Genomic DNA, 15,685 nt, shown 5'->3' on the forward strand with positions numbered 1-15,685 from the left:
TTAAATGCTGCAGCTCTGTCGTTATTCTCTACTTGGTTCCTAATTTTTCAATCAAAACTGTTAAGAATGCATGACTAACCATGCATGTTGTTGCATTTGCAAATGTTACAGATCCACTGCATCGATAGTACTTCAACATGATCTAAAGACCAAATCCATAAGACCAATAGAATGATTAGTTTTTTAAACATTTTCTTGATGCAGCATATTGAGATCATGTCTATCATGTTAAAGCAAAGGCTTGCATGGTGAAATTGAATGGTACACCTTTGTTGAATTCTTGATTTTCTAACAAGTTACCCTTTGCACATAGAATCTCCTTTGCAAGTTATCCTTAATTTCCCAATTGACGTTTTCAATTTTATCACCATATCTTTCAGATGCCGCCTTTTTCGAATCAAAATGAACGTGTTGAATGAAAATTTGATTCTCTAGTATGCTTGTTCTTGAATGTGGATCCATTGTATGTAGGCAAAGGAAAGAAAAAAGTTGAGGTTAACCAATCCAGGAGCAGCATGGTGTGGGCCTGATGCCTAACTAGACAATCCGTGAGAAGCATGGATTAATTCTCACCTACAATTCTTCTGAATTAATTAAGTCTCACCTACAATTCTAAGTCACTGTGGCCATAGCCTATGTAGGAACTTATATGAACTTTTCAATTGTTCCCTTAAATGCATAACCACATCAAGTGGTCCCAACTTGAACAATAATCGAAGAAAATTCTAGCTGGGTCAAAATTGAAACACAGTCATCAAATAATCACTTCTTTCTTGGTTTGATCCATTCCAACAACGCGGTACGTGGATTGATCATTTGGGAGCCTATATATACCCATATACTACTCTCAAAGAGAATATCAAGAATCACAACTTCATTTTTGAGCATCATAGGAGAAGTTCTCATTTTCCCTCTAAGGCACGTGCGTAAAACCTCTCCCCTCCCACTCACTTATTGTTTGCAATATCCCATTCCGGCACTAATGGAAGCAACAAGCGTCCCCCTCCAGCCTCCAACCTATGGAAACTTCATCACCGTTCTCAGCATTGATGGCGGTGGAATAAGAGGGCTTATTCCAGGAACTATCCTTAGTTTCTTAGAATCTGAGCTTCAGGTAGAACGTTTCGGGCATGCAAAACGCCTATAACTACACATTTCGTAAAAAGAAATTCAACATCTTTCATTCAATATGCTTAAGTTCTGCCCTTTTACATGCATCATTCTAGCTAGTGGTTCAGCATTTCAAGTACTTACGCTATATAGTATTGTTTGCATGGTACAGAAGCTGGATGGTGAAGATGCAAGGATCGCAGATTATTTTGATGTGATTTCAGGAACAAGCACAGGAGGTCTTGTAACTGCCATGCTGACTTCCCCAAATGAGAACAACCGACCCCTCTTTGCCGCTAAGGATATCAAGGACTTCTACCTAAACCATTGCCCTAGAATCTTCCCGCAAAACAGGTAAATTAATTGAAAGTTCCAATAGGTCAGAATTTCTTTAATATGATCATCAGTGAAGCTTTCCTATTTGATCATTAACCATATTATGCTTTTTACAGTTATTAACATGATAACATTTTTGCCAAATTGCAGCTGTCCTTTATTTCCTCATGTTACAAAGATTGTCAAAGCTCTTTCCGGACCCAAGTATGATGGGAAGTATCTACATAACATTATCAGGGAAAAACTAGGAAGTTTAAGATTGCACCAGGCATTGACTAATGTTGTCATCCCAACATTTGACATCAAGCGACTCCAGCCAACCATATTTTCTAGCTATGAGGTTGAATATTTCGTCTCTTAATTGAAATAGATTTTCTAAAATTTTCTTTCCCACTATAACTTTGGGTTATGAAGGAATTGCAAATGATGGAGCCGAGTTATACTAATTTGCTTTTCATGCATCAGGTAAAGAAAAACCCAAGCATGGACGCCTTACTCTCAGATATATGCATCGCAACCTCAGCTGCTCCAACTTATCTTCCAACTTATTACTTTGAAACCAAAGATGCCGAAGGGAAAGTTAGAGAATTTAACCTCACAGATGGTGGGGTTGCTGCTAATAATCCGGTATAGATCTTTCAAACTCCACATCATACCTTATAATAATATATACAACATTGTTGTTAGAATATTCCTATATATTTTCCATGTTAATTAGCATGATGATTTAGTTTCTTTCTAGGTTTATCATTCATTTCTTCCTTAGTCTAAGTTACCATATTTACCTACCACATTTTTTTATAGGAACACCTTTTATATTATGTAACATATATCAATATAGTCAATATGTAGTATTCTTAACGACTTCATCAATGTCTCTCAGCTTCTGCTCTTTTTATCTAACTAAAATCTATGTGCACATTTTCAGGCCTTAGTTGCCTTGGGCGAAGTATCGAAGGAGATCAATAGAGGAAGTCCAGACTTCTTTCCTATAAAACCCATGGACTATGGACGGTTTCTGGTAATATCATTAGGAACTGGCTCACACAAAGATGAAGAAAAATACAAGGCGACTGACGCAGCAAAGTGGGGCATACTGGATTGGTTAACTAGGGGTGGTCACACCCCAATAATTGATGTATTTTCTCAAGCAAGTGCAGATATGGTGGATGTCCACCTCTCTGTTGTTTTTCAAGCTCTTCATTGTGAGAAAAGTTATCTACGGATTCAGGTATTATTCACACCCCACATATCCATGACAAGTGGCAAAGAAAAGTCAAAGCTTGATTTTTTTTTTTTTTTTTTTTTAAACTGAGATTTAACAGGGACATGTTTGAATCAAAATAATGCAGGATGATACATTAAGCGGGGTAGTATCTTCTGTGGATATAGCCACGACAAATAATTTGGATAATCTTGTGAAAGCTGGAGAAACACTGCTAAAGAAACCAGTCTCCAGGGTTAATTTGGAGACAGGTCTCTATGAGGTTGCTAACCATGAAACTAATGAGGAGGCTCTCATAAGGTATCAATCTATTAAATATTAATTCTATACAATTCTTTTTAGCAAAGTTTTGTTTTAATTATCACAATCGTAATTAAGATGATGAAAATCATATATATGTTCTTGCAGGTTCGCAAAACTACTTTCCCAAGAGAGGCAGCTTCGCCATGCTAAGTCCCCCGTTGGACACGCCGCCCATCACAATCACAATGACAATATTCACACTCACGAACGACATTACGATTACTGATTTTGCACGTTAATATGTGTTGTAATTAAGGTCGTCGGACGTACGCAGAAAAGTCCACCTCCTGATTCATTCATTATTTGTTTCAATTTGTTTGAATAAACTACAAGCTAGGATGCAAGATTTTTTATTTTTCTGTTTTTGTACGCAATTGGGAAATAAATGTAAGCAAGTACTTAGCCTTCTTTCAACTTGGCAATAAATAAATTGCAAGTCACGTTAATTAGACTATTCTTTTTCCATTTTGTTCCTGCATGAAATAGCGAGAAGGTGGGGGGAAGTTTCCAAATTTGCAAAAAAAATCGTTCCAGTCAAAATTTCTACATGGCCTACACGTACGTGACCAAGAAATTACAAAGATCTAGTGTTGACTAGTACTCCCTCGATATCACTATCAGTGGCTGTCAGAACTATTCACCAAAAAAAATCCAAGCAGAATTATTGATGTATTATCAACTATACAAATTAAACTTATTAAGTTAGTGATGGAGTTACCATATCTAGCTAGTTCTTAAGAAAAAAAATAAAAATCAATAACATAATGTAAGCTAGCGTGCTAGTTGTCACCTCTAAAATGCTTTTTCCAAAGATAAAACATTTTTTTTTTTATATATGAGTGCATTGTATATAGCTACGTTACACCTTCAATTTTGTATATATATATAATTAAAGAGTATATGGACTCGAAAATAAAGGACGTACGGGTCAGTATGCAAATTCAGCAATGGGAGCTACAAATTGTACTTGAGTTGAGGAGATATTGTCATGAGATGAAAGAAATGGCAAGACAAGATAGAGAAATTGTAATAGTACAAATTAAATAAAATATGATATTAGTTATTCAATAATTCTATATGTTAGAATATTTTATATATATGTTAGGCTATTTTTTGATATTAAGCCTTGATTTGGTTTTCTTGTATAGGCTTATCATTAATTCCCTACATACCTAATTTACCACACCTTAATTAACCTACCTTGCTTAGAAAAAAAAAAAATAATAATTAGCCTACCTTACTGTCCTTGCTCTAGCTTATTTGGTACATGCATAATAATGTTCAGCTGATCGATGTAGAACAACACTTAATTTCATGAAGAAAATGAGGGGAGACATTGTCATTTGAAGGACATCTGAGACTCATTTGAATGAGTCTGTTAGATGAATTTTGGTAAAAATTATTGAAAGTCTCAGTCGAAGAATTGGTCAATTCTCTTCAACCCAGGTTTTGCATCACACGTCTCATTTAAACAAAGATATTATTTCATACGAACAAGGTGTTGCATCATAAAAAAAACCCAAGGCATTAGATCGATGTCTTGATCAGATCTTGTTCAAACTAGGGTTATCGCAAGTCTCATTTGAACGAGAACACAAGTGATCATTTTTTAGTGGGTACTTACGATCACTCTTTTCTCTATATAAGCTTAATAACGATGGCTTAAGCCGAAGTTTGTGTTGTAGTTTAAAAAATATTCAATTAGAACTCCTTAAGATTGAGTTTTCTTTTATTTTCTCTCAATTTCTTGATCTTTTTTATTTTGAAAAGATTACTGAATCTTATATTTGTTTAATTTACGATCCACTTAGCCCACCCTGCATCACTACCGTTGGTATGGGTGCATGCACTTACAATCAAGAAGTTGTTAATTATTCAGTCTGTGCAGTGGAAATTTTGCAGTCGACTACTTTTCCTTAATAGGTTCACTTTATTGGCCGCCACTTCTGTTCATTTGCCTGATTATTACTATAATCATTTAATTCTTCTTCTTCTTAAAGTTATAATTAAGTTCTATCAGGAAAAATATCATCTTTCATGCTTGATATTTTCCCTTCTCTGAACATAAATCTTCTTCCTACCTTGCTGTGGTAAAAGGTCAGTGAACACTAGACTGAAAACTAAAGTGGTAATATAAATAGTACGTAATATACACATAAGGCAGTTTATTAGTCATGATTAACACAGAAAATTGTAAACAGGTGGGTGCATGCTAAATATGTTCCTATCAAGAAAATCCTCAAATACTGTTCATGCTAGCTGCAGCTCTGTCAATATATATGATTCCCTACAGGCTACTTAATTGGTTCCTATATTCAATCAAACCTGTTGAGAATGAGAACCATATTGCATTTGCAAATGTTACAGATCCACTGTATCGGTAGTTTAACATGATCTAAAGTCGAAATCCATACGACCAATAGAATGAATATATATATATATTCACATTTTCTGGATGCATTGCATATTGAAACATGTATATCTATCATGTTAAAGCTTATGCAGGTGAAATTGAACCGTACACCTTTGTTGAATTCTTGATTTCTAGGAAGCTCTCCTTACTTTTGCATACATAATTCCCTTGGCAATATCCTTCCCTAATTGACTTTTCAACGTTATCATCGTCTTTCATCAGCTAGCTACATGAGGTGCCGTCTTGAAGGTGGCATCCATTGTATGCATCCAGAGGGAAAAAAGAAAGGTTGATAATAATAATAAATGAAACAATATTAGCCAATTGAGATAGGGATTAACTTTAGGGTTAGGCCTAGTGCCACCATGGTTTGAGTTACTCGTGCTTACCTACAATTCTTCTGAAGAACAAGTCTCACCTACAATTCTCAGTTACTGTGGCCCTAGCCTTTTGGGACCATTCTGTTAAAAAAATAAGAGGCATATGAACTTTTCATTAGTTGTTCCCTTTATTGATAACCTCAAGTAGTCCAAAATTCAACAATAACACAAGAGAGAGTACAAATTGGGTCAAAATTGAAACACACTTATCATCATCATATCTAGTGACTTTTCTTCGGGGTGTGATCCAATCCAACAACGACGCGGTTCATGAATTGAATGGTTGAATTGAGAAGATTCATGAGGAGCCTATATATATATATATATACCCATATATACTTCTCTCAAAGGGAATATCAAGATCACAACTTCATTTTTCTGCTAGCCTCTTCAAAAGTTCTGAGTTTCTCTCATCTTCAACATCCCAATCCCTAATGGCAGCAACAGACGTCCCCCTCCAGCCTCCAACTTATGGAAACTTCATCTCCGTTCTCAGCATTGATGGCGGTGGAATAAGAGGGCTTATCCCAGGAACTATCCTTAATTTCTTAGAATCTGAGCTCCAGGTATATCACGTTTCAATTTCATGCATGCAAGCTACATGTTTGCTGCAGATTTTGTAAAAAGATCTTTCATTCTATTGTGGCCGGGGTCCAGTATGTAATGTTTCAAGTACTTACTCTAGAATATTGTTTATGCATGGTACAGAAGCTGGATGGTGAAGATGCAAGGATCGCAGATTATTTTGATGTGATTGCAGGAACAAGCACAGGAGGTCTTGTAACTGCCATGCTAACTGCCCCAGATGAGAACAACCGACCTCTCTTTGCCGCCAAGGATATCAAGGACTTCTACCTAAACCACTGCCCTAAAATCTTCCCGCAAAACGGGTAAATTCAAAGTTCCAATAGATCTGAATTTCATTATTATTATTTTTTTTTTCAGTTATTAATTAACATGACAACATTATTTTTGTCAAATTGCAGTGCTCCATTATTTCCATATGCTACAAAAATTGTGAACGCTCTCTCCGGACCAAAGTATGATGGGGTGTATCTACATAACATTATTAGGGAAAAACTAGGAAGTATAAAATTGCACCAGACGTTGACTAATGTTGTCATCCCAACATTTGACATCTCCCGACTCCAGCCAACCATCTTTTCTAGCTATGAGGTTGGATATCTCATCTCTTCAAATTAGTAGATTTATTGATTAACTAACTTTGATCTTTGAAGGGATTGCAAATGATCATACTAAGAATCACTCGATCTGATTTTTGTTTTTGTTTCATGCACCAGGTAAAGAAAAATCCAAGCATGGATGCCTTACTCTCAGATATATGCATCGCAACCTCAGCTGCTCCAACTTATCTTCCAACTTATTACTTTGAAACCAAAGACGCCGGAGGAAAAGTACTCGGAAAATTTAACCTTACAGATGGTGGGGTTGCTGCTAATAATCCGGTATATATATATATATATATATATATATATATATCCTTCAAATTTCACATCAAATGTCTGACAAAACTTCTTCTTACTAAAATTGTATATATATATATGCGCCTTTCCAGGCCTTAGTTGCCATGGGTGAAGTGTCCAAGGAGATGATTAGAGGAAGTCCTGACTTCTTTCCTATAAAACCAATGGATTATGGACGATTTTTGGTAATATCATTGGGCACTGGCTCACACAAAGCTGAAGAAAAATACAAAGCGCCTGAGGCAGCTAAGTGGGGCGTATTGGATTGGTTAACTAAGGGTGGTTCCACTCCAATAATTGATGTATTTTCTGAAGCAAGTGCGGATATGGTGGATGTCCACCTCTCTGTCGTTTTTAAAGCCCTTCATAGTGAGAAAAGCTATCTGCGGATTCAGGTATATATATATATTGATCATGACGACTAGGATTTAATACGAAGTATATATATACATATGTTTTTCAGCCGGCTGTCGAGCTTTAACACAAATATGTTTGAATCAAATTAAATAATGCAGGACGATACATTAAACGGGATAATATCTTCTGTGGATGTAGCCACAACCGAGAATTTGGATGATCTTGTGGAAGCTGGCGAAGCACTGCTAAAGAAACCAGTCTCCAGGGTTAATTTGGATACAGGCATTTTTGAGGTTGCTAACCATGAAACTAATGAAGAGGCTCTCATAAGGTATCAAACTACTAAATTCTACAATTATTTTTTGTAAGGTTTCATTTTGATTATCAAATTAATATAATATTAATAGAAATATTTAATCATTACTTTCTTGCAGTTTTGCAAAACTACTTTCCCAAGAGAGGCACCTTCGCCATGCTAGGTCCCCCGTTGGACATGCTGCCCATCACATTCCAAAATATTGACGTTAACGTTATGTTTATCGATTTTGTATGTTAAGAAGTGTTGTAAGGTCGAGGTGAGACGTAGAAAAGTCCACCTCCTTATAAATTATTCGTTTTTCGTTTTAATTTCCTTGAATAAATTCCAAGTTAATTCCGAGAATTTTTTTTTTTTTTACGTCGTTTAATTTCCTTATTTCAAATTGGAAAATTGGATGAAATATGGAAATTGTGTAGAGACGCCGCCACAAAACGTGAGGGTGAGGAAATCTCCAATATTAATTAATGCAAAATGGTTAAGGTCAAATTTCCACTGGCGAGAGTAAGAAAACAAAGTTGTAGTGTTGACTAGTTCCCTCGATATCACTATTGATGACTGTCAGAATTATTCGCCAAAAAATCGAATTGATGCAGATATTCTTGATGGTAACTCCATCATTAAGTTAATTGATGGTAAGATAATGAGCGAGCTGTCAACTTTAAAAAGCTCTTTCCAAAGTTGTCGAGAACGTTAGTCAATGGGCCACGTACGATAAAGAACGGTTCATTATGAAACAAGTTGTTGGGAACATTAAATGGTTTTTTTGACTTTGTCAAATGGAAATGTCACATACATTTACGAAATTCTCTCAATTTTAAAAGGGACCGAAAAACATCCAGTTAAGGGCTTCGGTTTTTCTACAAAAATCCAAGACAAAAAAGAAAACACCTCACTCTCTTAATTAACAACAAAGGAAAACTTACACATGTTAATTTTCCATTAGACAAACTTTAGAGATATGGTTCCCTTCAAATCCTCCATCCCCACATCTGGAGAGAGTGACAAAAAAAAAAAAAAAAAAAGGTTAAGAAGAGCTAGAAGGTTACTTGCTTTTTCTTCAAATGATATATTTTTTTGTTGTTTTCTATTGCTTTGTCTTTTTCTTTGGGTGTCTCTTCCTATTCCTTTGAAGTTGCATGCACCTATCCAAATCTTTTGTTTCATTTTTCTTTGTTTATCTTTTTCTATTTCTCAACTTTTCCATCGATCATTAACGTCTCTTGGCTTTTGAGTTTATTGTGCGCAGAATTAACGTCTACAGAGTTAAACATTTTGTTATTTTATTTATTTATTTTACTAAGAGAGTGACGTATCTTCTTTTTATTCTTGGATTTCTATAGAGAAATCTATGCCCTTAACTGGATATTCTCGAATCCTTTTTCCATGTACGTGGCCAAAAGAAATTTATTATATATATATACATATATATATATATATATATATATAATTGTAATTATAAAAATGAAAAGGCATTTTACTCCTTAAGGATGGTTTTTTTTTTTCAAAAGGAGTCAATGGTTTTTTAGTAACTAGCATTATGTCCTTAATTTCTCTTGTTCTTTCTTTCATATATGGTGCCATACCCTGTCAGTTGATCTTCCGTCCTTGTTAATAATAATTATATTTGGACCAAAACTAAGACTAAAAAATACATTAGGTTTTTATATTTTTCTTTAAAATATAAAAAACCACAATCAAGTTTTTTAATTAACTTAAAAAATTATAATTTAGTCCTGTCAATTAATGTCTGATTAAAACTAACAACCATGCATATACCATATTAATTGTTTATGACACCATATGCATGCACGTTCAATCCCTGTCATTTGGAAACGTGTGTTTAATAAACCCTTTTAAGGATGTGTTTGGGAGTGCGTTTTTAAAAAAATAATCTGCGATTTTAAACTAAATTGTAATTTTAGGGTGTTTGGGATTGCAATTTTAAAAACGCAAAAAAATCTGCAATTTTCATAAGCTGATTAGATGTGCTTATTTGAAAAAATGCGAATTTTTTTAAAAAAAATCACGATTTCTATTAAAAAGATATTTGGTGCAATAGTTACATTTTTTTGAGCGAGAATTAAAAAAATACCAAGAATACTCATCTAAAATATATTAAAACCATTCTTTTCTCTTTTTATTTTCTTCATCCTCTTTGTCTCGTTCATCCTTTCTTCGCCCTGTAGTAGTGTGTGTCGCTGTTGTCCATCTCTCCGCCCCTCTACCAGGTAATAATTTCACCTTAATATTTTCTTTCTCTTCATATAATTCATTTGTTTTTGTAAAACTTTCCACTGTTTGATGTTTGGTGTTGTTTTATGTGGTTTGTATGTGTTAGTTCTTGTGTTGGCTTAATTCAGTTCCAAAATGCAGAGACTACTGTTCATGGGCTCAAATACTGATATAGAATGCTCAGAATCCAATCTCCACCGTTCATAATGTAGATTCATATGTTATGAACGTCCTTGCAAAATTTCAGCTCAATCGAACCACAAACGCCCATCGATCATAGCTGTTGATCAAGACTGGACAACATTTCCACAATGCTGTTTCACCCATGTCCGGACATGCCTTCCCCGGGTCCGGACCTCATTTCCAGAAACTCAAATTTTGCTCCGCAAAGCCGTGTTCGGACAGCCCATTAACATGTCCGGACACCCCGTAAGTTTTAGGCAAAAAAATGTGATTTTAAGTGGGTTAGGTCTAGGGTTTTGTCGGGGGTATATATACATCATTATAGAAGAGAGAAGAACGAATTTTTACCCCCAAAAAGTTTGTCGGAGGCTGTGCTAAGAGAGATCATATGTGGTGAGCGTTAAATTAAATCACTTAGAGTTTTAATTATTTCTTTGATAAATCTATAGTTGAGAAGTCTATCGAAAGGGTCTAGTAAAGGAGAATCACGTTGAAGAAGATTGTGAGCAAGAAGACGAGTTGTAGGCTAATCGATCTTACAGAGCCAAGGTCTTGCAAAGGGTTGTAAGTGTTTCTAGTGTCTGTAATCTCTGGATAATCTTTTGATAGTGATTTCCTGGGTTTGGCTGCCCCGGAGAGGTTTTACTTTTAGATCGGTTTCTAAAAAGTTTCCTCTTCGTAACCAAAATATTTGTGTCTGCCTCTTTATTGCTTTATATATTTTGGGTGATTGAATTATTTATTGCTTTATAGTATTAATTCCGCATAAATTGTGATAAATAAGTTTTTGGAGTTAGCATAGCGTTTTTCAGTATGATTACTATGCCTTTTTATATATGAGTTTATGATTACTGTGCTGTTGTTTTATGTAGTTTGTATGATTATTGTGCCTTTTTATATATGGTTTGTATGTTTACTGTGCCTTAATAGGTTCACTTTATTGGCTGCCACTTCTGTTCATTTGCCTGATTATTACTATAATCATTTAATTCTTCTTCTTCTTCTTAAAGTTATAATTAATTAAGATCTATCAGGAAAAATATCATCTTTCATGCTTGATATTTTCCCTTCTCTAGCTGAACATAAATCTTCTTCCTACCTTGCTGTGGTAAAAGGTCAGTGAACACTAGACTGAACTAAAGTGGTAATATAATTAGTACGTAATATACACATAAGGCAGTTTGTTAGTCATGATTAACACAGAAAATTGTAAACAGGTGGGTGCATGCTAAATATGTTCCTATCAAGAAAATCCTCAAATACTGTTCATGCTAGCTGTAGCTCTGTCAATATATATGATTCCCCACAGGCTACTTAATTGGTTCCTATATTCAATCAAACCTGTTGAGAATGAGAACCATAATGCATTTGCAAATGTTACAGATCCACTGTATCGGTAGTTTAACATGATCTAAAGTCGAAATCCATACGACCAATAGAATGAATATTTATTTTATTTTATTTTTTCACATTTTCTGGATGCATTGCATATTGAAATATGTATATCAGTATATCTATCATGTTAAAGCTTATGCAGGTGAAATTGAACCGTACACCTTTGTTGAATTCTTGATTTCTAGGAAGCTCTCCTTACTTTTGCATACAGAATTCCCTTGGCAATATCCTTCCCTAATTGACTTTTCAACGTTATCATCGTCTTTCATCAGCTAGCTAGCTACATGAGGTACTGCCTTTTTCAAATCAAAGTTAACGTGCTAGAGTTAGTTTTTGAAGGTGGTATCCATTGTATGTATCCAGAGGGAAAAAAGAAAGGTTGAGAATGCCAATTGAGATAGGGATTAACTTTAGGGTTAGGCCTAGTGCCACCATGGTTTGAGTTACTCGTGCTTACCTACAATTCTTCTGAAGAACAAGTCTCACCTACAATTCTCAGTTACTGTGGCCCTAGCCTTTTGGGACCATTCTATAAAAAAAAATTAAGAGGCATATGAACTTTTCATTAGTTGTTCCCTTTATTGATAACCTCAAGTAGCCTAAAATTCAGCAATAATGCAAGAGAAAGTATAAATTGGGTCAAAATTGAAACACACTCGTCGTCATCTAATGACTTTTCTTCCGGGTGTACGTGATCCAATCCAACGACGATGCGGTTCATGAATTGAATGGTTGATTGAGAAGATTCATGAGGAGCCTATATATACCCATATATACTTCTCTCAAACGGAATATCAAGATCGCAACTTCATTTTTCAGCTAGTCTCTTCAAAAGTTCAGAGTTTCTCTCATCTTCAACATCCCAATCCCTAATGGCAGCAACAGACGTCCCCCTCCAGCCTCCAACTTATGGAAACTTCATCTCCGTTCTCAGCATTGATGGCGGTGGAATAAGAGGGCTTATCCCAGGAACTATCCTTAATTTCTTAGAATCTGAGCTCCAGGTATATCACGTTTCATGCATGCATGACAGCTACATATTGTATTAGCAGAATAGTTTTTAATTACTTTGCTTCAAATTTTATAAAAAAGAAATTCAACATATCTTTCATTCTAGTGGGGTCCAGCATGTAATGTTTCAAGGAATATTGTTTATGCATGGTACAGAAGCTGGATGGTGAAGATGCAAGGATCGCAGATTATTTTGATGTGATTGCAGGAACAAGTACAGGAGGTATTGTAACTGCCATGCTAACTGCCCCAGATGAGAACAACCGACCTCTCTTTGCCGCCAAGGATATCAAGGACTTCTACCTAAACCACTGCCCTAAAATCTTCCCGCAAGGGTAAATTCAAAGTTCCAATAGATCTGAATTTCATTATTATTTATTTATTTATTCTCAGTTATTAATTAACATGACAACATGATTTTTGTCAAATTGCAGTGCTCCATTATTTCCTTATGCTACAAAAATTATGAAAGCTCTTTCCGGACCAAAGTATGATGGGGTGCATCTACATAACATTATTAGGGAAAAACTAGGAAGTATAAAATTGCACCAGACGTTGACTAATGTTGTCATCCCAACATTTGACATCTCCCGACTCCAGCCAACCATCTTTTCTAGCTATGAGGTGGATATTAATTTCATCTCTTCAAATTAATAGTTTTATTGATTAATTAACTTTGGGCTTTGAAGGGATTGTGCATGAAAATGATGATCATACTAAGAATCACTCGATCTGATTTTTGTTTTTGCTTCATGCACCAGGTAAAGAAAAACCCAAGCATGGATGCCTTACTCTCAGATATATGTATCTCAACCTCAGCTGCTCCAACTTATTTTCCAACTTATTACTTTGAAACCAAAGACGCCGAAGGGAAAGTACTCGGAAAATTTAACCTTGCAGATGGTGGGGTTGCTGCTAATAATCCGGTATATATATATATATATATCCGTCAAATTTCACATCAAATGTCTGACAAAACTTCTTACTAAAATTGTATATATATAAATGCGCCTTTCCAGACCTTAGTTGCCATGGGTGAAGTGTCCAAGGAGATGATTAGAGGAAGTCCTGACTTCTTTCCTATAAAACCAATGGATTATGGACGATTTTTGGTAATATCATTGGGCACTGGCTCACACAAAGCTGAAGAAAAATACAATGCGCCTGAGGCAGCTAAGTGGGGCGTATTGGAGTGGTTAACTAACGGTGGTTCCACTCCAATAATTGATGTATATTCTGAAGCAAGTGCAGATATGGTGGATGTCCACCTCTCTGTTGTTTTTAAAGCCCTTCATGGTGAGAAAAGCTATCTGCGGATTCAGGTATATATATATTCATGACGACTAGGATTTACTACAAAGTATATATACATGTTTTTCGGCCGTCGAGCTTTAACACAAACATGTTTGAATCAAATTAAATAATGCAGGACGATACATTAAACGGGATAATATCTTCTATGGATATAGCCACGACCGAGAATTTGGATGATCTTGTGGAAGCTGGCGAAGCACTGCTAAAGAAACCAGTCTCCAGGGTTAATCTGGATACAGGCATCTTTGAGGTTGCTAACCATGAAACTAATGAAGAGGCTCTCACAAGGTATCAAACTATTAAATTCTACAATTATTTTTTGTAAGGTTTCATTTTGATTATCAAATTAATATAATATTAATAGAAATATTTAATCATTACTTTCTTGCAGGTTTGCAAAACTACTTTCCCAAGAGAGGCACCTTCGCCATGCTAGGTCCCCCGTTGGACATGTTGCCCATCACATTCCAAAATATTGACGTTAATCGATTGTGTATGTTAAGAAGTGTTGTAAGGTCGAGGTGAGACGTAGAAAAGTCCACCTCCTTATAAATCATTCGTTTTCCGTTTTAATTTCCTTGAATAAATTCCAAGTTCCGAGAAATTTTTGTTTTTTTACGTCGTTTAATTTCCTTATTTCAAATTGGAAAATTGGATGAAAGATGGAAATTGTGTAGAGACGCCGCCACAAAACGTGAGGGTGAGGAAATCTCCAATAATTAATGCAAAATGGTTAAGGTCAAATTTCCATGCACTTGCGTGAGTAAGAAAACAAAGTTGTAGTGTTGACTAGTTCCCTCGATATCACTATCGGTGACTGTCAGAATTATTCGCCAAAAAATCGAATTGATCAAGCAGATATTCTTGATGATAACTCCATCATTAAGTTAATCATTTTAATTTCTAGTAAGATAATGACCGAGCTGTCAACTTAAAAAAGCTCTTTCCAAAGTTGTTGAGAACATTAAGCCACGATTAAGAACGGTTCATTATGAAACAAGTTGTTGGGAACATTAAATGGTTTTTTCAACTTTGTCAAATGGAAATGTCACTTACATTTACATGGATCCGGATTCTCTCCGGTTTAAAAGGGACCAAAAAAATCCAATTAAGGGCTTCGTTTTTTCTACAAAAATCCAAGACAAAAAAGAAAACACTTCAATCTCTTAATTAAAACAAAAAAAAACAAAAACAAAAACAAAAACCTACACACATTAATTTTCCGTTAGACAAACTTTAGAGATATGGTTCCTTTCAAATCCTCCATCCCCACATCTGCAGAGAGCGACAAACCGAAAAAGGTAAAGAAGAGCTTGAAGGTTACATTAAGTGAATGACAAAAACGTTCTTGCTTTTTCTTCAAATGATATAATTTTTTTTTTTTTGTTGTTTTTCTATTGCTTTGTCTTCTTCTTTGTGTGTCTCTTCCTATTCCTTTGAAGTTGCATGCACTATCCAAATCTTTTGTTTCATTTTTCTTTGTTTGTCTTTTCCTATTCCTCAACTTTTCCATCATGAACGTGTCTTGGCTTTTGAGCTTACCGTGCACAGAATTAACGTATGCAGAGTTAAACATTTTGTTATTTTATTTATTTATTTTATTAAGAGAGTGACATGTCTTCT

The 15,685-nt window shown here is 35.2% G+C and overlaps 3 protein-coding genes across 3 annotated transcripts; all 3 read left to right on the forward strand.

Moving 5' to 3' along the window:
- Positions 1–886: 886 nt before the first annotated feature.
- On the forward strand, positions 887–3,563 carry LOC132184465 (patatin-like protein 2). Its single transcript, XM_059598107.1, has 7 exons — positions 887–1,114; positions 1,283–1,464; positions 1,597–1,786; positions 1,912–2,073; positions 2,375–2,677; positions 2,799–2,971; positions 3,080–3,563. The coding sequence occupies exons 1-7, from the start codon at positions 983–985 to the stop codon at positions 3,198–3,200; spliced, it is 1,263 nt and encodes a 420-aa protein (XP_059454090.1). The 5' UTR covers positions 887–982; the 3' UTR covers positions 3,201–3,563.
- Positions 3,564–5,945: 2,382 nt separating this feature from the next.
- On the forward strand, positions 5,946–8,269 carry LOC132184709 (patatin-like protein 2). The gene is made up of 7 exons (XM_059598436.1): positions 5,946–6,333; positions 6,476–6,657; positions 6,754–6,943; positions 7,069–7,233; positions 7,344–7,646; positions 7,767–7,939; positions 8,043–8,269. Exons 1-7 carry the CDS (start codon positions 6,202–6,204, stop codon positions 8,128–8,130), a joined length of 1,233 nt encoding a protein of 410 aa, XP_059454419.1. The 5' UTR covers positions 5,946–6,201; the 3' UTR covers positions 8,131–8,269.
- A 4,103-nt stretch (positions 8,270–12,372) lies between these two features.
- LOC132184710 (patatin-like protein 2) lies at positions 12,373–14,666 on the forward strand. Its single transcript, XM_059598437.1, has 7 exons — positions 12,373–12,741; positions 12,905–13,083; positions 13,183–13,372; positions 13,510–13,674; positions 13,768–14,070; positions 14,178–14,350; positions 14,454–14,666. Exons 1-7 carry the CDS (start codon positions 12,610–12,612, stop codon positions 14,539–14,541), a joined length of 1,230 nt encoding a protein of 409 aa, XP_059454420.1. The 5' UTR covers positions 12,373–12,609; the 3' UTR covers positions 14,542–14,666.
- Positions 14,667–15,685: the final 1,019 nt, after the last annotated feature.

Source organism: Corylus avellana, chromosome ca6 (assembly GCF_901000735.1).
Source record: "Corylus avellana chromosome ca6, CavTom2PMs-1.0".
Taxonomy (NCBI): domain Eukaryota; kingdom Viridiplantae; phylum Streptophyta; class Magnoliopsida; order Fagales; family Betulaceae; genus Corylus; species Corylus avellana.